The sequence below is a fragment of the Pyrenophora tritici-repentis genome, chromosome 3 (genome assembly GCF_003171515.1).
Source record: "Pyrenophora tritici-repentis strain M4 chromosome 3, whole genome shotgun sequence".
In the NCBI taxonomy this organism is placed as follows: Eukaryota; Fungi; Ascomycota; class Dothideomycetes; order Pleosporales; family Pleosporaceae; genus Pyrenophora; species Pyrenophora tritici-repentis.
The window spans coordinates 2,764,116-2,789,996 of NC_089392.1; the positions used below are offsets into that span (position 1 = coordinate 2,764,116).

At 48.8% G+C, this 25,881-nt stretch overlaps 8 protein-coding genes across 8 annotated transcripts; 1 reads left to right on the top strand and 7 right to left on the bottom strand.

Annotated features, from left to right (window-relative positions):
• Nucleotides 1–1,766: 1,766 nt before the first annotated feature.
• Nucleotides 1,767–6,733, top strand: PtrM4_084380 (uncharacterized protein; the record flags this gene model as incomplete). The annotated part of the gene is made up of 4 exons (XM_066106627.1): nt 1,767–1,947; nt 2,047–3,601; nt 3,676–6,263; nt 6,342–6,733. The coding sequence occupies 4 exons, from the start codon at nt 1,767–1,769 to the stop codon at nt 6,731–6,733; spliced, it is 4,716 nt and encodes a 1,571-aa protein (XP_065963565.1).
• Nucleotides 6,734–6,997: 264 nt separating this feature from the next.
• Nucleotides 6,998–7,348, bottom strand: PtrM4_084390 (HrpB7 domain containing protein; the record flags this gene model as incomplete). Its single annotated transcript, XM_066106628.1, has 1 exon — nt 6,998–7,348. One exon carries the CDS (start codon nt 7,346–7,348, stop codon nt 6,998–7,000), a length of 351 nt encoding a protein of 116 aa, XP_065963566.1.
• A 966-nt stretch (nt 7,349–8,314) lies between these two features.
• On the bottom strand, nt 8,315–9,099 carry PtrM4_084400 (uncharacterized protein; the record flags this gene model as incomplete). The annotated part of the gene is made up of 3 exons (XM_066106629.1): nt 8,315–8,629; nt 8,684–8,806; nt 8,866–9,099. The coding sequence occupies 3 exons, from the start codon at nt 9,097–9,099 to the stop codon at nt 8,315–8,317; spliced, it is 672 nt and encodes a 223-aa protein (XP_065963567.1).
• Nucleotides 9,100–10,953: 1,854 nt separating this feature from the next.
• PtrM4_084410 (ProP, Permease major facilitator superfamily) lies at nt 10,954–12,995 on the bottom strand (the record flags this gene model as incomplete). The annotated part of the gene is made up of 4 exons (XM_066106630.1): nt 10,954–11,708; nt 11,803–12,537; nt 12,587–12,717; nt 12,775–12,995. 4 exons carry the CDS (start codon nt 12,993–12,995, stop codon nt 10,954–10,956), a joined length of 1,842 nt encoding a protein of 613 aa, XP_065963568.1.
• A 1,138-nt stretch (nt 12,996–14,133) lies between these two features.
• On the bottom strand, nt 14,134–15,281 carry PtrM4_084420 (siderophore iron transporter mirC; the record flags this gene model as incomplete). The annotated part of the gene is made up of 4 exons (XM_001940269.2): nt 14,134–14,620; nt 14,671–14,909; nt 14,957–15,026; nt 15,073–15,281. The coding sequence occupies 4 exons, from the start codon at nt 15,279–15,281 to the stop codon at nt 14,134–14,136; spliced, it is 1,005 nt and encodes a 334-aa protein (XP_001940304.2).
• Nucleotides 15,282–15,486: 205 nt separating this feature from the next.
• On the bottom strand, nt 15,487–19,075 carry PtrM4_084430 (Dimer-Tnp-hAT domain containing protein; the record flags this gene model as incomplete). Its single annotated transcript, XM_066106631.1, has 8 exons — nt 15,487–16,018; nt 16,181–16,484; nt 16,559–17,474; nt 17,535–17,982; nt 18,004–18,037; nt 18,316–18,433; nt 18,483–18,819; nt 18,894–19,075. 8 exons carry the CDS (start codon nt 19,073–19,075, stop codon nt 15,487–15,489), a joined length of 2,871 nt encoding a protein of 956 aa, XP_065963569.1.
• A 224-nt stretch (nt 19,076–19,299) lies between these two features.
• PtrM4_084440 (Dimer-Tnp-hAT domain containing protein) lies at nt 19,300–21,290 on the bottom strand (the record flags this gene model as incomplete). The annotated part of the gene is made up of 3 exons (XM_066106632.1): nt 19,300–20,089; nt 20,128–21,040; nt 21,098–21,290. 3 exons carry the CDS (start codon nt 21,288–21,290, stop codon nt 19,300–19,302), a joined length of 1,896 nt encoding a protein of 631 aa, XP_065963570.1.
• A 2,022-nt stretch (nt 21,291–23,312) lies between these two features.
• PtrM4_084450 (uncharacterized protein) lies at nt 23,313–25,380 on the bottom strand (the record flags this gene model as incomplete). The annotated part of the gene is made up of 7 exons (XM_066106633.1): nt 23,313–23,316; nt 23,421–23,777; nt 23,851–23,958; nt 24,084–24,264; nt 24,347–24,474; nt 24,527–24,762; nt 24,922–25,380. 7 exons carry the CDS (start codon nt 25,378–25,380, stop codon nt 23,313–23,315), a joined length of 1,473 nt encoding a protein of 490 aa, XP_065963571.1.
• Between the last annotated feature and the right edge of the window lie 501 nt (nt 25,381–25,881).

A 25,881-nucleotide genomic window follows, 5' to 3' on the forward strand; every position in this document is an offset into this window, starting at 1 on the left:
TAGCAGTCGTTCTACACAGCCTCCACACGCCTGCCCGATGCGAACATCATCTCATAGTTCACTATCACGAGAAAGCGGATCCCCGATGCGAAACTTCGTCTCCCTTTTCACCTGAAGCGGGCCCAACGATCTGTCATTCGCCACTTCCGGATTCGCAGCAAGATATTCATCGATCCTTCTCCTCATATCCAGCAACGCAGGTCGATCAATAGACCGCCAGGTCAAGCAAGCCGCAGTCAGATCTTTAAATTCTGTTGGATACCTACCGAAAGTGGGGAACCGCTCCTCCGGACGAAAATGACCTCCTGGAACGATACGTGCCGTATTCCTGTGTGCGTGCCCTTCCAAGGAGCAGTACACAGCGTTATTGGGTGGTGCAAAACGGCGGGGACCCTCTTCTCTACCATCGTTTCGCATGAGATCGTAGATTACTTTACCACTTTTTGGCATATCGTAAGTTAAACGATAGAGCGAGGAGGAAACAGTGCTTACATTTGCCACACGTCTGATTTTTCATCTATGCGTTGATAGATGTTGTCTCCAATGGGTTCCACAGCTTGCATCTCCTATCCATATTTGTTGAGACAAAAAGTGAACACTCTTTGCCACTGCGTTGATTGGTATAGATACCTTTCTAACACACCCCCGCAATCAAGGCAGGGGGACAAAGTAATGCGAGCGGTTTGCGACTCTGGCTCTGGCGCTGGCCCTACTCGGCGCTGGCCCTCTTGCTCTGGCCCTCTTGCTCTAGCTCTGGCGCTGGCCCTGCTTGGCGCTGGCCCTCTTGCTCTGGCAAATCGGCTGTGGTCACTCACCCAACAAGCAGTCCATCACGAACCTGCTGATGCGCTGAAAGCGGCCCCGGGCTCATAACCTGTTGAGACAAAAAGTGAACACTCTTTGCCACTGCGTTGATTGGTATAGATACCTTTCTAACAATATTATTATTATTGTTGAGAATATTCCGGTCACCTGTCACGAGGACGCTAAGTCACATGACCCACACCGCTCTATATTAGCCGAGCTTTGTATAGTTAGCAATTGACACACTTACATGCCATGACTGAGAGAGTCATTCTTTCTCAACAATTATTATTATTATTATTATTATTATTATTATTATTATTATTATTATTATTATTATTATTATTATTATTATTATTATTCCATTAGAGTCCTTTTTCAGTCAGAGACTATGTAGGACTTTGGCCGAAGGCCGTTCTATCTTGGTTTTTCTAATTTACATGGTTTTCTGGTATGGTTCGCTAATATGGTTTTTGTTGAGAAAGAATGACTCTGTTACGAACCTAAGGAGAGGACACAGTGCAAGATATGAAGGGCAGAAGGATGGAGACCTTGTCGGAATCCCTTCTCAGACAAAGGCGTACAAAGGTGTACAAGGACCAATGACGTAAGCCTGCCCCGCATCCCACAAAGCTTGGCGGAACGCCACCATGGGACATGTCACGTGTGTCCCAAGGAATCCCACGATGTACCACGAGGTCCCACGCATGGGACAGTGTAGGACAACGTAGGACGTATAGGACATAGGACATTCGTTAGTATATAACAATAGGCAATGAGCCCTTACGGTTCATTGTGTTCAACTTTGAAATCTAAGGATTAGTACTTGATTCTCAACTCCCCGTATATTACATCGATCTACCAATCGTGCTATACACCCTCGTGTCCATCGCATCACTCTATCCCCGAGAACCAACCCAAGATCATCTTCGGACGACCTTCACACTTTGAACACCCTCAAGATGAGTGACACCCCGATGAACACACCTAACGAAACTTCGTCAAGCCGCACCAAGGTGGCCAGACCCGATCTATTTCACGGCGATCGACACAAGCTCGAAGACTGGATTCTCCAGTTCGATCTCTTCTTCAGGTTTGAAGATGAGAAGGTCGACCCTACTGATCGTGGACTGCTCATGGCAAGTTACATGCGAGGAACTGCCGCCACCTGGATCAAGCCTTACCTCAACAAATACATGGACGACAACGATGACGACGACGATATTGAACGAATATTTGAAGACCATCCAACCTTCAAAGACAAGCTTAGACAGCAATTCGGAGTCATCAACGAAGAATCTAAGGCAGATCGTGCAATCCAACAGCTCAAACAAACCCAATCAGTCGCCGACTACGCCAGTATCTTCCAGGGACATGCCCTGAAGACCGACTGGGACGACAAGGCATTAAGGGTTATGTACCGACAAGGACTCAAGGAAAGAGTTAAAGAAGAGCTCATGCGAAGCGGCGTGGCAATCAACAACCTACAGGATCTCATCCGAGAATCAATTCGTATCGACAACGCACTCTACGAATTGCAGCAGGAAATCCGACCGGTTAGAGCCAACCAGTCAGTGCAACGCACAAAGGGACGATTCTTTAAGAAGAAACCAGGATATCGGACGACACCTGGAGGTATTGTACCCTCCGCCGGTAACAACTGGCACGACCCTGATGCAATGCAACTGGACAACATCAACAAAGGCAAGAGTTTCGGAAGGAACGACAAGAAGAAGCCATATAACAAGAAGGAGATCACTTGTTATAACTGTGACAAGAAAGGTCACATGGCTAGGGACTGCCACAGCAAGAACAAGGTGGTTAGACAACTCAACGTTATCCACAAAGCAGTACCCACTGAGCGACACGAGACATGGAATGTCATATCTAAACCAACCATCGAAATCAACACGCAGGAAAGCGTTTTGGGATTGGATAACCTCACACTCGTGGAATCAGACTCAGAAGAAGAACAGCCCACTTCGGAGTACGACATGCTCGAAGATGAGTCCAAGGACTTAGAGGCTACGGAAATCGACCAGACCAAATTCGGCAAGATGGCCACGTTCGAAGAAATCAACAGGCCATCCACACCTTATGTACAGGAAGAAGAGTTCTACAAGCTCGCAGGACAAATCAACCAGCTACTACGACACCTCAACAAGGCTAACATCGAGTACGCCTGCGAGGAACCCAACATTATGGCTGCTATGCGACAGGACTTCTACCGATTGTCACTAGAAGTACAACAAAATAAGGAAAACATTTCAACCGAAATATTGAAGTTCCTACCAACAACATGGGAACTAAGCTGGATCGAAGACGCAATTCAATCATGGGAAGAACCAACGTTGCCAATCTCGGAAAAAGAGAAGCAAGAGATCTACGACGAACTCTGCCAGACCAGGAACGATTGGAAGACCTTCCAACACGGCCACAAGAGAAAGGCCAAGGACATCAGTAGATCAAAGGAATACGACTACTGGATGGACCCTAGGAACCCAGAACATGAGAAGTTATCATGGGTTACATGCATTCACGACCATTGCAGAGTACACTACTCGGATAAGTCCGGATCAGGATGGTTCCCAGAAGAAACCAAACGATCGTACCGCTGCAAGTGGCAATTCTTCGACTGCAAAAACGACCTATGCCCAATACATTTATGGGACAAAAGGGAAAAGACATACTTCCCAGGTCACGACAACCCCGAAGAAATTGATCAGATGCAAACAGTATGGCTAAAAGAATACGATGAAGGAGACGCTTGGGAATGTCAACAACCCAACTGGCAAACGTGCCTTAGCAAAGAATGCGACCTTCATGCGATAGCCAAAGGATTCCATGGATTTGGAAATCAGGCTTTTTTAGGCCAGCACCCGGCCCAGAGCGGCCCGGCAAGGAGATTAACTCAGTAAACTCCTTAGACCTCATCAAGCTTCAGGTGAAGCTTGAAGGGAGGTGGATGAAGGCATTAGTAGATTCGGGATCACAAGCCAACTACGTTTCAGCGCACGCAGCGTCTTCAGCCGGACTGAAGCCGCTACGGAAACAAGAAGCTTACCCACTACATGTGGCCAACGGAGAGCCAATGCCAGGTGAACAAGAGATCACCCACGAGGTCAGACAAGTGACGCTCAACATCCAAGGACACCAAGAGAAGATAGACCTAGATGTCTTCGGACTAGCTACCCACGACATCATATTAGGACTTCCATGGTTACGAGAACACAACCCACGGATCGACTGGAAGTCGAAGACGTTCTCATTCGAGTGCTGTGGAACGGACGCAACCACAAGCCAGCCTACGCATTGTCAGAGTACGATGGTAGATGAGAGGAAACTGAATAACATCGCAAAGAAAAAGCGAGCCTCGACAAAGGACGGCCTTAAGAAACAAGGGTCCGACTCAGCAGACGCCGGAACGGAGCCACCGGGTCGACAGACTAGAGTTTTGGAGAAACGCGCAACTCCTAAGATCCCCGCAGAATACAAAGAATTCGAACATCTATTCCGGGAAGTGGCAGATGAACAAGCATTGCCAAAGCACCAACCCTGGGACCACAAGATTGTCTTACAGGAAGGAAAGAAACCGACTTTCGGCCCAATATACGGACTATCGGAAAAAGAATTGAGCACGTTACGCGACTACATCAAGACAAGCCTAGCAAAGAAATATATCCGACCATCGAAGTCACCAGCAGGATATCCAATCATGTTTGTCCCGAAAAAAGACGGAAAACTACGACTATGTGTAGATTATCGCAAGCTCAACGACATCACAATCAAGAATCGATACCCCTTACCGAACATTACAGAATTACGGGATCGATTATCTCGCGCAAAGATCTTTACAGCATTAGATCTTCGAGATGGATACCACCTGATTCGCATAGCGAAAGGTGAGGAATGGAAAACGGCGTTCCGATCAAGATACGGACACTACGAATACACAGTTATGCCGTTTGGGCTCACGAACGCCCCAGCAACATTCCAAGAACTCATCAACAACGTGTTGAGAGCACATCTAGACATCTTTGTCATAGCTTATCTAGACGACATTCTCGTCTACTCCGAGACTTTAGAGGACCATGTTGAACATGTCAAGACGGTACTAAGGGCCCTTGAGCAGTTCAACCTCCGACTCAAACCAGAGAAGTGTGAATTTCACAAGACTAAGGTCAACTTCTTAGGCTATGTAGTAGGAGCGGACGGAGTACAAATGAGCGAAGAAAAAATTCAGGTTATCAAGGATTGGCCAACACCGACAACAGTTGTACAGATACAGTCCTTCTTAGGATTCTTGAACTTCAACCGACAGTTCATCAAGGACTTCTCAAACATCGCCATCCCTTTGACAAAACTCACAAGAAAGGACGTACCCTTTAAGTGGAGCAAGGAAGCAGAGAACGCATTCCAAACGCTTAAGAAAGCAAGCATAGAACCACCATGCTTTCGAATATTCCAAGCAGGACACCCATTACGCTTTGAGACCGACGCATCGGATCTCGCGCTAGGCGGATGCGCAAGCCAATTGCACGAAGGCAAATGGCACCCCATCGCCTACTACTCTCGCAAATTCTCAGGACCAGAAGAACGATACGACGTTCACGACAAGGAGCTACTAGCTATTGTCGCATGCTTACAACACTGGAGAGTATACGCAGAAAGCTGCTCGGAACTTACGATATACACAGATCACAAAAATCTAGTGAACTTTACGACTACCAAAGTACTCAACCGCAGACAAGTAAGATGGTCAGAACTACTCGGACAATACAAGTTCAAGATTGTGTACACACCAGGAAAAGAGAACGGCAGAGCAGACGCTCTCAGCCGAAGACCAGATATCGCAGGCACCAAGGAAGTCATCGACACCGCGATACTTAAGGTTAACAAGGACGGATCGCTAGGACCAGCAAAGACACTGAACGCTATCCTCCACATCGGAAACAATGTACCGGAAGAACTGCAAGAAGCAATTATTCAACAACACCACGACGACCCTGTACACGGTCACCCGGGCATTACCAGAACAATGGAACTCATCAGACGCAACTACGAGTTCCCAGGAATGAAGGAAAAGGTTACCTCATTCATCGCAAAATGTGCAGAATGTCAGAAGAACAAACACGACACACACGCACCTTACGGCGAGATGCAAGCATTAGAGCTACCCACAGAACCTTGGGCAGACATCTCTATGGACTTTGTCACAGGTTTACCAGTCTCAAGAGACCCAGCGACAAACATAGGATACAACGCAATACTCGTTGTAATCGATCGATTCACCAAGCAAGCAGAGTACATCCCGTTTAGAAACGATTTCACGGCAGTACATCTGGCTCACATCATCAACGATCGAATCATCAGACATCACGGCATCCCAAAGTCAATTATAAGCGACAGAGACAAGCTCTTCACTTCAAACTTTTGGACGACACTTTTGGCCGCGATCGGTACAAAACGCAAGCTATCAACAGCGTTTCATCCGCAGACAGACGGACAGACAGAAAGAACGAACAGAACCATGAAAGCATATCTCAGGATATACGTCAATCATCAGCAAACCAACTGGGTTTCGCTTCTGCCTATGGCACAAATGGCATACAATAACAAGCTTTCAGAGTCTACAGGACAAACTCCGTTCTATGCAAACCACGGAAGACACCCAAATCTCTTTACACGCACACTTCCAAGCCAGAAAACGGAAGCAGCTATCGCCACAGCCGAGGAGCTGAAGGCAGTACATGAGTTGCTACAGAGCAAACTCGAGACAGCACAACGACAAAGCATTTCATATGTCAACAAGAAACGAAAAATGGCACCTCAGCTAAAGAGGGGGATAAAGTTTATCTACGCACGAAGAATCTTCGCACGAAACGACCAAGCAAAGGACTCGACAACGTCAAAGTCGGACCATTTTTGATTCTCAATCGGAAAGGACCAGTTACGTACACACTCGACCTTCCACCAGACGCTAGAATACATCCCAGGTTCCATGTAAGCCTCTTAGAACCAGCACACCCAGATACGCCATTACAGAAAACCTTCCACTACGAAACGGAAGAAGAAAACGAATTTGAAGTCGAGAACATTGTCACACACAGAGTTGTGGACAACGGCACAGAATACCTAGTCAAATGGTTAGGATACCCAGACAGCGAGAACACTTGGGAACCGGACACAAACCTTACGAACTGCCGCCAGCTACTTGCGCAGTACCACCGTAATCAAGACCGGCGAACTCGGAATCATCCCCAGAGAAAGTAGGCATAAAGACGCCCCAATCCAATGCCAAAGTACCAGGCATAAGACCGTCTTCCAGATGCGCTACCTCTCGATTCAACGCCTCGACCGCTTCCAACGCCTCGATATCCTCAACAAACTTTCCCGACTCATCAACCCATTCTTGCTCACGACGCTTTAACTGCTTACGCTGCTTGCGAAGACGATCCTTCTTCGCACGCGCAGCCATCAAAGCATCCAATGCCGCAGACTCTGCAGCATCCGCTTCGGCCTCTTGTTGTTCAAGACGCGCCATCTCCTTGTCCAACTTTTCAAAGTTCGGGACAGGAACTTCCACAGGAACGCACGACTTCACACCGTTGCGATAACAATTTCCACATTCTTTCTTTAACGACGACATCCGACACTCGAGCCCCCGCTTCGCACAATATTGACAAGACACCATCGCGATTGTACCGACTAGGTTGATTCGGTCACCAAGGGTATGACGATGGGCGGTACTTCTGGAAACCATGACACGTCAGCTCATGAGGACATGAGATTAGGAGAGGGAGGATAGTGTTACGAACCTAAGGAGAGGACACAGTGCAAGATATGAAGGGCAGAAGGATGGAGACCTTGTCGGAATCCCTTCTCAGACAAAGGCGTACAAAGGTGTACAAGGACCAATGACGTAAGCCTGCCCCGCATCCCACAAAGCTTGGCGGAACGCCACCATGGGACATGTCACGTGTGTCCCAAGGAATCCCACGATGTACCACGAGGTCCCACGCATGGGACAGTGTAGGACAACGTAGGACGTATAGGACATAGGACATTCGTTAGTATATAACAATAGGCAATGAGCCCTTACGGTTCATTGTGTTCAACTTTGAAATCTAAGGATTAGTACTTGATTCTCAACTCCCCGTATATTACATCGATCTACCAATCGTGCTATACACCCTCGTGTCCATCGCATCACTCTATCCCCGAGAACCAACCCAAGATCATCTTCGGACGACCTTCACAGACTCTCTCAGTCATGGCATGTAAGTGTGTCAATTGCTAACTATACAAAGCTCGGCTAATATAGAGCGGTGTGGGTCATGTGACTTAGCGTCCTCGTGACAGGTGACCGGAATATTCTCAACAGTTTTTGGCTTTTCTACAAAAGATAGCTTGTATCTGTTTGTTGCCAGGTGCTAAAGAGCAGTTTGATAAGTAGAAAGAGATGTAGCAGCGGGCTCTTGTGGCAAAGGAGAGGGTTGTGGTTTTAGTTTTATACAGTGTCTCTCTGTAGGTCTTCTGGTGGCTGTCCTAGGTACCATTTTCTTGTTCCTATTTTGGTGCTAGTGATAAAAGCTAGGGTTGCTTCTATACCTATACTAGTGTGGAGTAGTAGTGGTAGTGTGACTGGGCGATGTTTGATTGTTTGTAGGAGCGTTTTTCGATGGTCTTTGTATAGATGACAGTACAGTAGTAGGTGTTCTGGCGTTTGGATGTTTTGGCAGGTGCAGCGATTAGAGTCTCGTTTCTTAAATCTCTTTAGGTAGGAGTTGAAGTATCCGTGTCCTAGCTTAAGAGAGTAGATCTCCTATCCATAGTTAGTATAGCTTTGGCTGCAAAGCTGGGTTATTTCTTCACATACAGGTGGGAGCAATGCAATATCCGCGTCAAGGGTGTATTCGTCTGGATTGTCACTCTTAACATCCTCGGTTCCAGCCAGGTCTGTAAAAGACTCGCCGAAATCTGATAAGACGAATGTGGGAAACTATTGCAGTCAATATCATTGTCACTTTGCGTTTGCATCACCAGTACATTGTCACTTACCTCCCCTTCCTGCACCGCAGGTTTCATGAAGATGTTGTTTATCTTTATATCGTTATGCTTGATTGGCTTCCATCCGGGTGTTGTATGCTGCACTTCACCCTGACTTGCTTGGCCATAATGTAGGATCTGACACGCTGTTACCAACGAGCTAGCAATTCTCCAGATGAGTCCTTCTGGTAACAGCTCTGGAAGCTCACCGTCACCACCGTCACCACCGTTACGCCATTTGTGCATTTTTTTTAAAGTGGCTGTTAAGTCCTACTAGGAGTTCCCTACCCTCATAGTAGTTGAGGAAAATTCGGTAACGTTGCAGCTCCATCATTAAGCGGTAGCCTTGGTGCTCTACAAGAGTATCATGGTCTATTCCCCCACTAGCTGCTGTGCGGCTTTGATCAACTAGCTGGTGCATGTTGATCTCTTGAGGAACCTGATTTCGCCATCTTACTGGATCCCGCCATATGTGTTTTGATGGTCTACATTCTTTCACAATCATTTGCTGTTGTTTTTTAGTGGTACAATTATCAAGAGAAGCAATTTGCATTTGCTTTTAGTATGCTCTTACTCTGATTATGGTATTCGTTTCGTCATGCTGGCATCGTAGCCCAACACATCCATAACTCCCAGCGCCTAGGAATCTTTTGTTTCTCCAGTTGTCTTCATTCCGAGGTGGCCATAACATTGGACGTGTGTTTCTCCAAAGAAGTTGATTACCCTTATCTTTGGCGATTGAGCCCATTGATTCGTTTATAGTTTCATCATCTTGAGGCTCAGGATCCCAAGGTAGGTTGGGCCAAAAGTCAAAGGGATAGCCATTAATGGGACGCGCAGGTGGTGGGGGCGGAGGAGAAGGTGGGGGAGGGGGAGGTGGGACAGGTGGGTTAGGAAGAGCAGGACGAGGCACCACTGCTACAAAGCCAGGTGGTACCGGGGGCGCAGCAGATATGACACCACGAGCCGGTGGTAGCCTCCGATTTGTTTTGGCCGAGGTCGCGTCCCTTTGATTCCATGGATTCACAGGAACCAGATCCGGCCTGTACATTAGGTATATCTTCTTTTTACCGATCTTACGTCTGTACTCATCCCGAATGATGATTTCACCAAACCACAAAGTTTCCGCAGTCCACTTTATATCATCTAGACGGTGCGTTAGTGGGGACAGTAGATAACCAGAGTGGATGACTTGCTGTTTAACCATGTCGGTCGATTTTCAGGACACCATCGCTCAAGAGACCTCTTCAAGTATGGCAGGCCATTGGCGTAGGGCGGTTTTTTGACCATGGTAGCAATATGAGCTATAAACTTGGGATTTTAATGTTTATGACAGTGTCTCCGGGTGTTCGCGCGAAAGTGGGTGATATCGCGTCCAAATCTCGATGGTTTCCTTACTTGTCAATGACGAACAATGTCTCTTAACAAAGAGCCAATTTTGTATTGACGCTTCGCCACGGCTTTGCCGTAGGAGGAACAATGGCCTCCAAGGCAACGCCATGTCACAAAGAGGACAAGCAATAGCCGACAAATTCAAGGCTTCGTATCGACTGTGCGTGCTAGTCATTTGCCCACAGATCCACAACTAATCTTGATCCGGGCAGCTCTTTGTCGTTTTCGCAGAAATAGAGATCTTGAAGTTGTGTGACAGAGATGAAATCGTCTTTCTTTGAGATGGACAAGGTTGCGTTAACGTTGATCGATAGCGAAGAAGACATCATGGCACGGCAGGTCGTAGCAGAGGTGGCGGTGCTGCACAGGCGACCACTTTTACAGCTTTGCTTGCGCTGCTCTATCATAGCTGTAAGTTCTATGTGTACACATCGCAAAGAGTCTGTTTAGTATAGTATCAGCTGGTGCGTGGGAGAAGAATGGCAAGTTCTGCGGCCGCATGCGGAAGTGGAAGGTGTCGGGTACGATGACGTCATTGGCCCTTGTGCAACATTCGGTGGGAATTTCAACACGTATCCAGAGCAAAGAATGTACATAAATTCTGGGTCTGGTTATGATTTTATTGAAAAGCAAGTATTATGTGAAACCTCATGTTCTTCTCATGCATTACCGCTCACTGGAATGGAAAAATGATAATCGTCAGTTCAATCACCGCTTCCAAAACCTCCAACTCTTGCCCTTCTCTCTCTTCTCTGCACTTCCGATAACATTCCCAACAACCTTCTGATCCATCTGGTCGAGTTTGTAGTTCTTCAGGACGAACGTCAGGGGTAAGATTGGTGCCGCACAGCAAAGAGCTCCGATGAGGAGGTAGCGCATAGTCTCCTGGTAAGCCTGGTTGATAGCAAGCCGTACCGGAGATCCGAGTGGGTATGTAGTGTAATTAGAAGACACAGTCAGATCCCCGTATATTTTTGCCCAGTCAGCCGCATTCGTAGCTGGGAGATACTCCTGAAGTTTTGCAGGCACATAGGTCGACCAGATGGCACCGGATATGGCCGATCCAACCGCACCACCGACTTCGAGCAGTGTGAGCCAAACGGTAGTGACGGCTGCAACTTGTTGATGTGAAGCTGATGCCTGCACACCGAGCTGCACTGGTACGTTGAGGAACCCGCCACCAATGCCAATAACAATTTGGGTTCCAACAAGGGTGCCGACAGACGCGTCTTGTGTGCGATACACCAGCATGAGGCCCATACCCAGGAGGTAGATGGTCGCACCTATCGTGACATAGTATTTGTAGTGTGCCGTATACTTGATCAAAAGCGAGACCACAATTGATGAGACAGTAGAACTGAATGTAAAGACCCGGGTGATATAGCCGGCGGTGACGAAGGACTGGCCTTGCACGATCTGGAGATACGAGTTGAAGTATGGGAAAACCGACATGTAGAACGCCACTGCCGAGTAATTAGTATGGACTTGGTTCCAATCGTGATCGTATCGAATCATCGTGTGCAACATAATGATGTTTTCGAGACTCTCTAAACTTACTGAAGTAGAAGAATGCTATCATGACACCTGCGATGATCGTTTTCTCTTTGAACAACTCGGGTGGAAAGAAGGCATTTGGTGCTAACTTCTTACTGGTTTCCCAGAAAGGGAAAGCTATTAGAAGCACACCACCAATGACGAGCATAGCGATCATGCTTCCATTTTTCCACTCACCATTTGCATTTGGAGCAAGGGTGAGAGGAAGTAGAATCAGTGAGATGGCTGCAGCAAACAACAACAGTCCGAAAGCGTCCAGATCCAACCAAAGGTTTTTAAGGATTTGAAGGAGACTGAAGCCGCGGAAAGGGCTGGGAACCTCAAAGCCTAACTTCTTTGCCCGCTGCTGATTCATAAATAGGCTTACTGCCAGTGGAATGAAACAGATTGGAAGAATGATGGCCCAGATCCCGTATCCCCATCGCCAAGTAGTATTGGCCAAGATTGACTTACCGACTTCCGGTCCTGCCCAAGTAGTCCAGAGAAAGGGTACATCAAACAGGGTGGCGAAAAGAGCGCGATTCAATAGATCTGTCGTATCAGCTACAAAGATCTGTTGCAAGACCTGTAGTCCATTGAAGCCCGCAGCCCAGAATATCTGTGCGCCTGCGAATGTTTTGACACTGTTAGAGCCCGCCTGCATGATATAGCCAATCGTATAGAGAAAGACCGTAATCGAGAATGATTCGAGACGTCCAAAGACATCTGCAATCTTTCCCATTGGCGGTTTGATGACAGCTGTGTGAGGGTCAGAAGCTGGTCATAAGCATTAAGCAGTGAGGGTTACCGCTGACGACGCCCTGCACAACGTAGATGGTGGAGACTAGAGAGTGTGACGAAAATGCACTCGTAGCAAACGGCGCCATGAGACTGGTGACCTGAATCTCAAGAGAAGTGACATTAGCGATGATGAGAAGGCTGGAAGCTGTGTTAGATTGTGAAGCTGTAGGGTAGGATTCAATGGAGAGAGCCTACGTGACATATGCGATGATGAGTGAGGTTTTTGTCCACGCCTTGCTGACGGCTTCGATACGCCTGACACCAGCTTGGGCCGAGGGCGCGTTCGAGGAGTGTTCTCCTAGACCGCTATCGTGGCTATCATCCTCGTCTTTGCCGAACTTGTCGCCACGATCGGTGTCCATGTGGTGAGTTTGGTGTCCAGAAAGGCCGTCGCCATGATGCACTGGATTTCTCATGTTAGCAAGCAGATTGCTGTTGTGTTGTGCAGACGCCAAAGTCGCGATCCCCTACAGCAATGTTCGAGGTAGCAGATGTTTTTGGGTCGAATCGGCCCTGATTGCGACACGGCTCGAGCAAATAGCGGCTAGTCGGCTAGGTGATCTCAGCACGCTAAGTGTACCTAAGTGGCGTGTGAGGGCAAATGCTCGTTCACCCACACAACAGCCCCATTAAGTCCACAGACTTGTGCTATGATAACATTACGCGCACATGAACCACGTGCAGGTGTATTCTAGCATGATTTTAGCGCTGACACAGATTTTAATCGGATTTGTTGTGGATTTTGAGAATGCTTGGCAACAATAAATGGAGTCTTGGAGTTACGTCAGGCCGAATCACGTGTTGATTGTGAGCCTTGGCTTCAACTGATTCTCAAGTTCTCGACCTTGATTCCAACTCACTGCCAGTCAAGCTGAAAGATAGCCTCTCTCGCAGGTGGCCTGGAGCTGTCTAGACATTGGTCAGGCAGACACTTCCTATCACTTTCGACACTGCCACGACGTCTATGCGACAGGTGTCAGCACCGAATGGGGATCTGTTGTGTATCTCGGTGCGGGGTGTGATGAGGCACATGGCTGACGGAACATGGGTTTCCCTTGTTTTCTCACTGTCACCTTCCCAACTCATACCGGGCGCAATGTCTGTGTCATATCTATCAGTATTAGAACAACTGGCTGATAATATTTTGCTTACTTACGACGTTACAATCGTTGAAGATCGAAGGATAAGATGCAGAGCCTCAAGGTGCGTAGCGGGGCCGGGTCCGAGTGGGCGGCACCACGACACGCGTTTGGCCGCATTCTCTAAGATGCCGCTGGATTCTTCAGAAGACCTACAAATCAAGCGCATTGCATGAACTCACAACCATGAAGAGGCGACACAGAGTAGGAGGTCTGGATGTGTCGGGTCACATGTCTGACTTGCGCCTTCCCCCGGGGGCCCCGATTGCGACGCACCACTACTACTAGCAAGATTCGACAGATCACACATATCATTTTCAAATCCTACAATCAATACGAGTAATAGACATTTTGCGGGATAATCTACCTCACCGCAGATTAGTCCCTCACATGCCGTCCAGAAAGTGATGCAGAGCTACGGGCCAATCTCGGTCTTCGTCCTCGGACTTTCCCCACTCCCATTCGTCGTACCCTCAGTCCGCCTGACTTCATCACTTTCTTTCTCATCTGCTCTCGAACTGTTCAACACAGCGCCATCCGACTCTGCTTTAATGGCCAGCTCGGGGTTCGCCGCCTCAAGCTTCTGCCTCATGTCGCCACTCATTTCCTCCAGACTTGGCACGACCCATTTGGCGCTTTCCCACGGCTTGACGCCCATGAGGTACATGGTATCGATCTCTTCCAGTGTGCGGCCCTTGCCTTCGATAACGAAGAAATACACGATGAGACCACCGAGGATGTTAGTGCCGGCGAATACATAGCCATAGCGGAAGTCGATTGCTTCGGTAATGAAAGGTGTGAAGAAAGCAAGAAGGAAATTCCATAGCCAGTTACTAGCAGTTGACAAAGCCATTGCCTTGGCACGATACCGACTTGGGTAGAGCTCGCCGCAGATGGTCCAACTGTTGATACATCAGTCATATGCACTTGACAGGGTCTGAGAGATACTCACATCATTGGGCCCCAGGTTGTCGCAAATCCGAATATGAAGAAGCAGGCGAAGCAAATCATGGCCGTCGCAGCTTTCTCGGTTCTTTCTGGATCCTCGCGATCAAGGGCAAAGTGACCGACGGAAGCAAAGATCAAGAAACAGATGAACATCCAACAGGAGCCGGCAATGAGCGACTTTCTTCGACCATAGTGCTCGACGATGTACAGTCCGTAAAAGGTCACACCGAAATTAATGCCATTCTAGAGTCATTAGCTATGAGGCGCAGTCACAGAACTGGACTACGCACCAAGATCATTTGCGTAACAAACGAATTCTTAATACCAGTACCCGCGAAAACCACGGTACCGTAGTAGAAGCTGCAAGTTGGTCAGCGCAATCTCTGAAATATATCATAAGACTTACAAGTAGTTTGCACCGGTCAACTGCTGAAACATCTGTAAACCCATCCCAATCGCCAATCGATACGCCATCTTGGGCGCGATCCACATACCCACCCACTCCCGGATAGGGTTGTTAACTACCTTACTCTCTGCCTCAAGCTTAACCCTCATTTCTTCGAGCTCCAACTGAATACTGTAGTGGTTCGTTGGTACACCATACACCTCCGACATCGTCTTGGTTGCTTCCTCGATCTTCCCCCTGCGGCAGTGATCGGAATGGTCTGGTCTGGTCTGGTCTGTACCCTCAGACCAGACCAGACCAGGTGCTTACATAAGGACCGGTCCGACCAGACCGGTCCGACCAACAAGACCGCCAAGAATGAGGCTGAAGCAAAGAAGGAAGCCGAGGAAATGTGTTTTACTACTGACTGTCAATCTAGTAGTCTTCGTTCTCACTATCCTCGATATCGCTGTTCCCCTCAGCTTGGGGCTTTCCATACCAGGCCCGGAGACACTCGCACGCTTCTATAATATCTGCCTTCAGCCTACCACGGCGATCGACGATAGTAAGCTTCGCGCTACTAAAAAGACGTTCGCATTCATCCGACATAGGCGAGATCGCAAACATGTCTAGAGCGAAGCGAGCGAGATCTCGTTGGGAGTCGTAGCGAGATAGCCAGTACGCAATAGCCTCATTGCAACCTGCCTCTTCGTTATGAAGCCGGTCAGTAGAGATGTATTGTTCATACAAATCAGTTGTAGAAACTGGAGCGTCTATTCGAATGCGCTTATGTTCCCGCTGGCGATCAAATGCTGGGTCAGGATCTCTCTCCTTCCTGGCTGGTGGTGGCAGCATCTCGACAGGGTACCTTCCCTTATACTCTGTCTCCCAGAGATGCTTCACCGCTAATTGTGCGTTTTCAAACCACCTCTTCTTCTCTTCGTCGCCATGAAGAACCCACTCTTGCCTGAACCATCCCCACTTGCGATATGGATTAAGGATTTGAGCCGCATAATATGCCGGTGGAAGGTCAGTATCTTCAGGGAATCGATTTTGCCAATTCAGCTGCTGATTGTTATAGTACTCAACGCACTTTAACTAAGCAGCATCAGCGCAGCCTTGAAGGTACTTCCATGTAAAGTTGTTATCGTCCTCAGTCTGGATGTCGTGGTAGTGATCCTTCGTCTCGCTTATCTCCCGGAGAAGGCAGTCCAAAGTTGAAAACCAGTCCGCAAGTGACGTCTTCTTACCTTCAGAAAGCAAAGTTGCAGCATAGAAGTCTTTGAGAGCGAGTTCAATCTTTTTAAGCTCAAACCAGTGCTGTCCATCAAGCTTAAAGTTCGCGATCCCTACGGAGCCCTTTCCAGGTACATGACGAGCCGAGAAGATGTAACGGTGTGAGGAGAGGAGGAGGACTGCGTTGCATTGTGTAGCTATGGAGGAACTGCAGCTATATAGGTGTGTGTGATGAGAAAGTGTGGTAGCGATGGCCGTACCCAACTCTCACCCAAGTCGGTCTTGGCAAGTCCCAAACCGTTACAGAAGAGCTCTAAACGTTCTCGAACATTTAATGCACGTGTAATCGAATAAAACCATGAGTTCCAGCGGGTCGAGTTGTTCTGGATAAGCTCAAGCCCGTCGAATTGCGAAAGATCTCCGCCGATAATAATTGTAGCAAACTCCTTACGCCGTTGTGGAGTAAGCCTGATGTATCGCACCAGGTTGTGAAGACGACCCAAACATCCGAACTTCTTCCAGAGCTCTTCCACCTTCGTATAGTCGCCACGTTGATGATGCTTCTCCAGCTTCGCAAGATACTTCTCACAGTTTCGCCCCATAAGGAACGCCTGGCAACAGAGGTTGATGACATGGCCCAAGCAACGCAGCCGGCGATGACGACGTTGTTTTGACTTCATCCATGGGCAGAGATCCTTGAGTATAAACTCAACAGCGGTATCATTTGCCGAGGCATTATCCAGCATAAAGTATCCAATCTGATCTCCGCTAATGTCGTATTCTTCCAGCAATTCAAGGACCACCGATCCAAGATTCTCTCTAGTATGTTCGCCGTATATACGTCGCATACCTAAAGCGGTAACACGTCGCATGCCGGTAGTATTAATCCACATAGCGACGACGCCTAGGATAGCGTAAGGGTTTGGTGAAGTCCAGAGATCAAAGGAGATAGAGATCCTACTCCGTGAATGGTGTAGGTCCTCCCTAAGCTGTTGCTTCTTCGATATGAATGCATTTATTACCCAGCTTCGGATAGTCTTCGCAGCCTTCGGGAGGTGGTTGAGTAGTGCCGGATTTAAAAAGAGGAGTAGTTCACGAAAGTACTGGTTCTCTAATTGAAAGAAGGCGATATGGCAGTACACAATCCAACGAATTAGAAGCTCTTTAAACTTCTCTACTGACTCCTTCTAGAAAAAGGTGCTGGAAGCAGCCCCATCCTTTTGCTGGTCGATTATAGACTTCCGTACAGAACCCTTTCGCTTGATGCCACTCTGGGGATCAATCTGGTGCTTCTGTTCCAGGTGATTCCGGATCCTAGAAGTGCCATTGATGACAAACAACTCTTGCTTGCTCTTCCCAACCCTGCACTCATGGCAGTAATACACCTCTTTCTTATCGCTATCTCGAATGTATTGGAGTCCGTACTTCCAGATGTGTGATGTACCTTGACGGAAATCCTTCCTTGCAATTATTGCACGTTTCACGTACGTGATACCGCCCTGCACGAACTCATCTGGAGATTCGTGATATTGAATAGGAGTGGGTGATAGTATAGGGGTGGGTGATGACGTGGGGATAGGAGATGGAGTAAGAGACGTTAAATCTAGTCTTATAATATTCGATGGGGACGGTGAGGTTGGTGTTGAAGGCTCCATAACAATAGTATATAAGTAGGTTGTTAAGGACTTGATTGTTCTATGTAAGTAGAAGACTTACCTTGATCTTAATGACTCATATTGTGCTAAATTTTCTGGCTAGATTAGTCTAAGATCTAGTCACGTGGACCTATTTATAGCCGGACCGGTCCGATCATCTAGACCGGTCCGACCACGGTCTCAAAAAATCGCCAGACCAGACCAAGTCTTGGCGGTCTAGACCAGACCAAGACCAAGTCAGACCAGACCATTCCGATCACTGCCCTGCGGTAGTTGAATCTCGGCGTTTCCGAAAAGGCCAAGATTCCAACTGCGAGAATAGCTGCAGGTACAAAGGAGAGGCCCAAGGTGATCCGCCAGGATGCTGCTTTACCAGATTGGTGGAGTTCGGCTGCATAATTGAACACTGCGGCGAGGAAGATTCCGAACGTGATCATGAGCTGGTAAGTCGAGATGAGGGCACCACGAACGTGTCGGGGTGCTGTTTCAGCCTGTGTATCATCAGCGTCGTAGCATTTACAGCAAACTACATGGCCATACCTGATACATGGGAACGAGCAAGCTTAGTGCTCCAACGCCAAAACCAGCAACGAAACGGCCCATCATGATCTCGTACCACTTGTCTGTCGCCGCAATCTGCACCACGATTCCGATGGAGAAGATGCCACACCACAGGATAATACTCTGTTTTCGTCCTATCCAGTCCGCGATTGGCGCAGCGACCAACGCACCAAAGAGCGTACCTATAGAAAGCAAGGCGACAATCAAGCCCGATCGTACATTGTTAAAGTATGGTGTTCCATCCGCACGTCTCTGACCAAATCGGCGAAGGAAGTCCTTCATGCTGAGGAAACCCGAGATCTGACCTGTGTCGTAACTGATTGTGCGTTAGATTCTCATACAGTGCAACCGATATAGGCATGGTGGGAAAGATGTGAATGAAAAATATACCCAAAGACAAAACCTCCCATCGACACCAAGATACCCATCCAGAACCCTTTCCACGTCAACCTAGGCAAAGGTCGATTGTCGTATCCGTCATGTTCGCCCACCCATCTATTAGTATGCTCCACCGAATTCCTCCTTCTCCATTTCTCTACCGGATTCGCAAAAGTGGACTTGATCTTGTCCATGTTGTGTTATACTGTCTTATCTCGCTATGCAACAAGATACAGTACAGGCAGAGTTGCTATCAGTCAGTTCAGTCAGTCCGGAGCTCTCTGGACTGACTGAACTGACGTCCTGAGGTCACTGAACTGGACTGGACTGACTGCCAAGACTTTTCAATTAAACTAAAACTGACTGACTGAACTGACGTCGCCGCGGCCTGCGGACTGACTGGACTGACTGAACTGAGTTACCTGACGTCGAACTGAGATAAATGCTCCTGTACTTTTGAGATTTCTTCCTCTGATAGTGTGCGCGCTAGCCCAGAAGCTGAGGTAGTTGTTGGCTGTATACCAAGCCTCTTCCAGCTCTTCAAGCTCTGCAAAGCTGAAATAAGCTCTGGCTTCATATGGAGTCTCCGGGTGCCTAACATGTCGCCAAGCTCGCTGAAAGTCCGCTCACAGTCTGCCGCTGCTGCTGGTATTGTTAGGACGTCAATAGCGAACTTTGAGAGTATAGGGAACTGCCCAGCAACTGACTCCCAGTATAGAAGCGGATTAAGAGACAGCCAATCCTCCTCAGCTAACGCTGGTTGCCGCTTCCATATCTCATACTCATCCTCAGCAAGGCTTGCCTCTAACTGCCGTGTGCTTTGCTCAATTGACGACTGTAGAAAAGCTGATCGCGACGTTGAAATCCCTAGCCGGGGCTTCTTACGCGGCGGCGTTACAGTGTGAGCTGAAGTGGCTGCAGAGTCCTTCCGCCCCTGCCACATACGCAGGAATGCCCGGTGGTTATTGTCAAGCCAGCCGTCGCGATAGTGGACACCGTCACGGGCAGTGACATGGGTGTCAGGCACCTTCCAGAGCGCTGAGAGGTGGTGTTTGTAGTGCGGGTGTAGTATTGTAGCAGTGTAGTAGACAGGCGCGTTATCGAATTTTGCGTAGTACTCAGCAAGCTTACAATGCGCAAGGTTAACGTTTGTAATAAGATGATCTTCAGGCGCATCTAGATCTTCGTAATTTACATCCTTAAGGCGTCTTTGAGAGCCTCAAGCTGGTCAAGAAGCCACTCAAACGTTACTAGAACTTCCCATATAGCGCCGTGTCGGCCGTGTCGGCCGCGACCTTCAAGTAGCCGTGTAGCTTCGGCAAATGGCTCAAGGAGTCGAATGTATTCTGTTATTGTCGCCCAGTCCTTGCCGCTTAGACCCCCTTCGCGTATATATAACCGTGGCTGGGCAGCAGGGAGCTGCTCACGATTCTTCCGGCGTCGTGAGGTTGCTGTTGCAGCACTATGCTCCTCAAGTTTACACTCAATATAGCCATCGATAGGGCCGTGTAGCTCAGCTGCACGGACAAACGTGTTGAAATAGCTATTCCAGCGTGTCTTAACAGGCTTCACAAGCTGCCGGATGTGGGGTGTAACACCTAGAGACTCTGCCTCCTCGCACTGTAGGCGCTCTAGTAGTTGTCGAGTTTGAGGCGTACAGATAGACGCAATCACGTCAAAGAGGACGCCAACAGGACCGTATTTGCGCCACTCATCCATGTACTTCTCCTCTTCCTCAAGGTGTGCGGCTTCATTCTCGTACGCGCTACGGTCTTTGCCCCAAATTACTAATTGTGCGCTTAGGTTGAGTATATGGCAGCAGCACCGCAGCCGCCGCTCGCTTGCGATAAAGCCAAACTCCTCTGCTAAGGACTCAACTGCAGTATCATTGTTACTTGCGTTGTCAAGCACAAAGTACCCAACCCTCGCGTTGTCAACGCCAAATAGCCGAAGTATTGTTGTTGCTGCAGCGGCAATATTATTGCCAGTGTGCGCCCCGTGTAGCTCAGGCAACCCAAGCAGGTGGTCAACTAGCTTGCCCTCGCTGTTAAGGTAATGTACGCAGAGGCCAGTAAAAGCATACTGCCCACCAGTTGAAGTCCAGTTGTCGAATGACACGTGTATAAGCGACCGGGCTTCGCGAAGGTAGTTGGCAACAGCTAGTATGTATGTATTGTACTCAGTAATAATATGATCGTGGAGCGTTTAGTGGCTACGCCAAAGGAGAGCTTCGGCTAGCGGGCTCACGGCCGCAATCATGGCTCGAAACTGCGGCGTTTCTATTACGCGAAGGCTCTGGTTGTCCGCGACTACCCAGTCCTTCAGCGCGTCCTGAAATCGAGAGGTTGAAAAGCTTGCTGCTATCTCGTTTGCTACCTCTTGCGATACTTCTATCCCTTTAGACCTCATAATATATACTTGGGACTTTGCGAGCGCGCCATAATATTGCCCTCCCGGCTAGCAATTGGTACAGGTCCGTTAGGTCCGTGTGAGTGTCCAGGCTTGTTGCTTGAGAGGTGTCGGCCGGCGTTTGTAGTGCTGTCAGCCTCGTAGCAAGCCTCCTGCTTCCGTCGTTGATGGCAGTACCGGCAAAGCCAGTAGTTTTTCTTGTACTTGCGGTGCCAGACGGCCCAGCCGTGGCGGTAGATCCAGCTTTTTGGCCCACCGCGACTATTACGCTCAACCTGGCGCCGCTCAAGATACGGCACACGCTTAAAATCAAGCCCGTCGTAATTGTCGTCGTCGTCGTCGTCGTCGCCGTCGTTGGGGAAGTCCGCCTGTACTGCATTTCCGCAAACTCTAATTAGCTTAAAGCTAGATGCTTTAACTTATATAGGATTAGTGTCTTTATATCTAGGACTAGCGCGGCTTCGAAGCCGCACTAAATGTGGCTTTCACAACTCTAAAATACTGCTTTAAAAACAGCTAACGTCAGTCTAACGTCAGTCAGTTCAGTCAGTCTGGAGGCTTCTGAACTGACTGGACTGACGTCCAGCTGCCTCAAGAACTGACTGACTGAACTGAGTCTTGGCAGTCAGTTCAGTCAGTTCGAACTGAGTTACCTGACTGATAGCAAGTCTGAGTACAGGTAATTAGCAGATTCAAAGGGATGTCAGCTGGGAACAGTTTGGATATCTCACTAAACTGTCTTATACACTCATAACTTACCCTTTATACCACTATCGTCTATTGAACCATCCTCCCAACCAACCAGTCGGACATCTCATCTTCCCTTATCGGCACCCGGTTCCTCCGGCGTTCTATGTGGAGAGGTGGATTTCCACTCGTTCCTGTCGCCTCCCTCCCTGTGGGAATGACGTCGAACAGCATGGGATACCCTATCGTTGTGCTTTAGAGTGGGGCGGATGGCTGCGGATGAGAGTCTCTCATGTAACATCCAGGCATCACGCGGATCGAGAATCTTTCCAAATGGCAAGTTTTCTACTTGCTGTGGAACGGATCATCGGATGATGAGGGGTGTAGCGGGGCGAGGAATGGGTACGATACTCACTTGCTAGGCGTAGGATGTTTCCAGAAACCTGGATTTTCTCCACTGCAAAACAGATCTAACGGGTTAAGCATTACCAACCGGCGAGATGACCCCTATGGAGGTGGGAACTACTATTTCCAAGTCAGTAAGCACTCGCAAAATTGCCATGTTGGAACAATACGCATTTGGAGCATATTGTCTCACGCGGTGGTTGTATATGACGACGTCATCCATAACCTTCCCGCGCTGACAAAGACGGGTGCTTCCTTCTAAGCTTACGCATTCCACCGTTTCTGTATACTGGGCTGCACATTGCTTGCATTGTTATCTTGCCATCCCGGCTATTCCGCGCTCTTCCGGTCGAACCGATGATGCGGCGCATATTCGCCTCCCAAACGTGCATGCAGGCAACCAGGCAAACAACGGCGATCACGCAAGGAACGGCGTTAAATCATTGATTATCCCGAGACCGAAGTTGCATCTGAGGCTCGATTCTGAATTTCCTGCGTTTAGACATTGGCTTGGTGGGGAGAGCGTGGTGGTGTGATGGCTCACATGATCCGGTGATGCGAGTCATGGTGAAGGACTGAAATACCAGTCGTCTGGCAGATCACTACTGAGGTCATGTGCTAACTGCTTACAACCGCTGTCGCTTCTCTTCTCCCGAACTCCATTTATAGCATTCCCTGTTTCTTTTCCAGATTCCCGTTCGGTGCTCTGGCTTCCAGGCCGTGAAGTATAGTAAACAGCAGTTGAATATAGGGATTTGGTTGAAACGTTTCGCTGTAACGTGTCTGTGCGCGTGATGCCCATAATCGCGTGCCGCACACCCCACCAATATCGCGACGACGGCAAAGTTGAGGCTGTGCAGCCACGTACAATAACTATTATCGCGAGATTTTCCGGTGTATTGATCTATAGACGTAGCTCTACAACTTTGTCTATCTATATTTTGCCGGAGTATTGACGGCCCGGCCGCGTCGGGTGGTTGTTGGTGGGGGAGCCGGTGCAGCCACCTCAGCCAGAGTGCCACCGCCAGCACCACCCACGCGTCGTTTTTTGGCTGTTGCTTTGCAGCGGGCTTTGAAGCCTTACGCTTGCCCGATTGGGGTTGTTGTATAGCCTTTGCAGCGTCGCGATCGCGTCGTTTGGCGTCAAGTTCGGCAGCCTTTACAGCCTTGGCTTCATCCCGCACCTTCTTTGCCTCCTCACGCGCCGCCCGCGCTGCCTCTTTGATCTTAAGTTGATAGATCCTGTTGTTCTCCTTTGCCTCTTTCAACTCTATCTTATCAAGTAGCTCTTTCTCCTTCTCCTTCTCCTTCACTAGCTGCCTGAAGCGGGCCTCTCGAAGCTTGCACGGCGACCACCAAACTGCCCTGAATGGAACGCTTTTCGCTGCTGTAGATCTAGGGGAGGTTCGTGCCGATTGCGGGCTTCTGGTGAACGTGTAGCGCCGCGCGCAGTGCGTCCTTCTCGTACTCGGCGATCTCTTTGGCAGCCTGGAGGCGGAGGAGTATTTCTGAGAGGTTGTTGGCCGCAATAGAGCTCGGATCGTAGGCCTGATTAATGAGGTTCGTGATAGTAGCTCTACTCACGTTCACTAGTGCGCGGTGCTGTTAGTGTTGACTTTCGGAACTTTTTAAGTACTACTTCGGGATCTATAGGAGCTATCCCAGTGGCTTTAAATGCCTTCAACGCGGTCCTTCTCGTACTCGGCGATCTCTTTGGCAGCCTGGAGGCGGAGGAGTATTTCTGAGAGGTTGTTGGCCGCAATAGAGCTCGGATCGTAGGCCTGATTAATGAGGTTCGTGATAGTAGCTCTACTCACGTTCACTAGTGGCGGCGGTGCTGTTAGTGTTGACTTTCGGAACTTTTTAAGTACTACTTCGGGATCTATAGGAGCCCAGTGGCTTTAAATGCCTTCAACGCGTGCTTCTTAATGAAAGAGGAGTCCCCCAGGCAGGCTTGAAAAGACGGTAGAAGTCATCCTTCCTCACAGCTAAGAGACCGTGGCTCGCCTGGAGGTAGTGCTGCAAGCTGAGTGAGTACGCGGCTGCCAGAGGTTTGAACATTACCACATCGAGTGGCTGCAGCGTATGGGTACTATGGGGTAGTATGAGTAACATAATATTGGGCGATCGCATAGTCAATAAACTCCATAGTAACGTGACTCCCATGGCCGTCAAGGATGAGTAAGCGTGTGTGATTGCCGGCCTTCTCCTTCGTATGGCGATCAAACACCTGTTCGAGCCATGCCAGGCCTACCTGATCATTGGTCCACCCTGAGGGACTTGAGGTAACGTAGACTGGATCGTCAATTGCGATATCATCAACCCATCTGGCGTACATGTTGCCCGAAGTAGCTTCGTATATAATCGCGGCGGTAACGTACTCCCATCAGCACATATAGCAGCGATAACAGTGATCCAATCTCTGTTGCCGTCCTGTATCACTTTCTTAAAGCCCCCAGTCTCATATTTCTGCTTACTAAACACTCTCTTACTCCTCCCCGTCACTCCAATAAGGAATCCCTTCTCATCCATTATATACATCCTGCGCCCGAATATGGTGCTGAGCCATTTTAGTAGATAGTAGATCAAAGTACGACTCGTACTTGTATACAGAATCAGCCCGGTGGCGATTGCGGTCCAAACCAGTTGACCAACGTGATATAATCGCGTCGGGATGACGGTGAAAGAAGCGCGTCACCCAGCTTTGGGAGGTAGCCCTTCCGGCTATAGCACTAGCAAAGTTCTGGATCATAGTCCTCGTCGGTGGTAAGCCAGCCTCAGTAAGCTCGTCAATGTGCTCTAGAAGCTGTAGCTCCTGGTGTGGGTGAAGGAGTTGCTGATTACGTGATTTGGCTTCATTTGAGCCCCGGATCTGTTGATGGCGTCGCGACAACGTAGAGCGATCAACACCAAAGCGGCGCGCAACCTCAGAGTATGTAAATTTATCTCCGGGATCACGCGATTCAATAGCTTCAATCGCAGCGTTGATACAACTCATGGTTGTGGAGTTATGGGTGGTTGAAGTGGTAAGGGTGGATTGGTGTTGATGTTGCGGGGTGTGCGGCACGCGATTATGGGCATCACGCGCACAGACACGTTAGAGAGTATCCGCATATTCACGACAAACGAGAGAAGCGACGAAAGACCTTCCACAACATGCTTACCCCCCTCTACGGAATCTTTCAACCCCACTCTCTAAAAGCACATCTAGTATAAATATTCCGTAAGCTTAAACCTAACACCTGTCTGCATTGCGCAAACCATTTCTCTAACCTACTGCCATACGTTTCGCCGGCTATGCCATGCAGTATACGTCTCTCCACCTTATACGATGTACACTGCAAAACAGCCTTTGAAAATGTAATCAATCTCTCGTTAGCAAACAAGAAAGTCGTTGTCAGGCCTACGCAATGCGAGTTGTACAATATATGTCGAATCGTGAGTATCGGTAGAGACGTCGGCTGCTTGACACTTCGGCCCGACTTCGGCCCACCTTGCG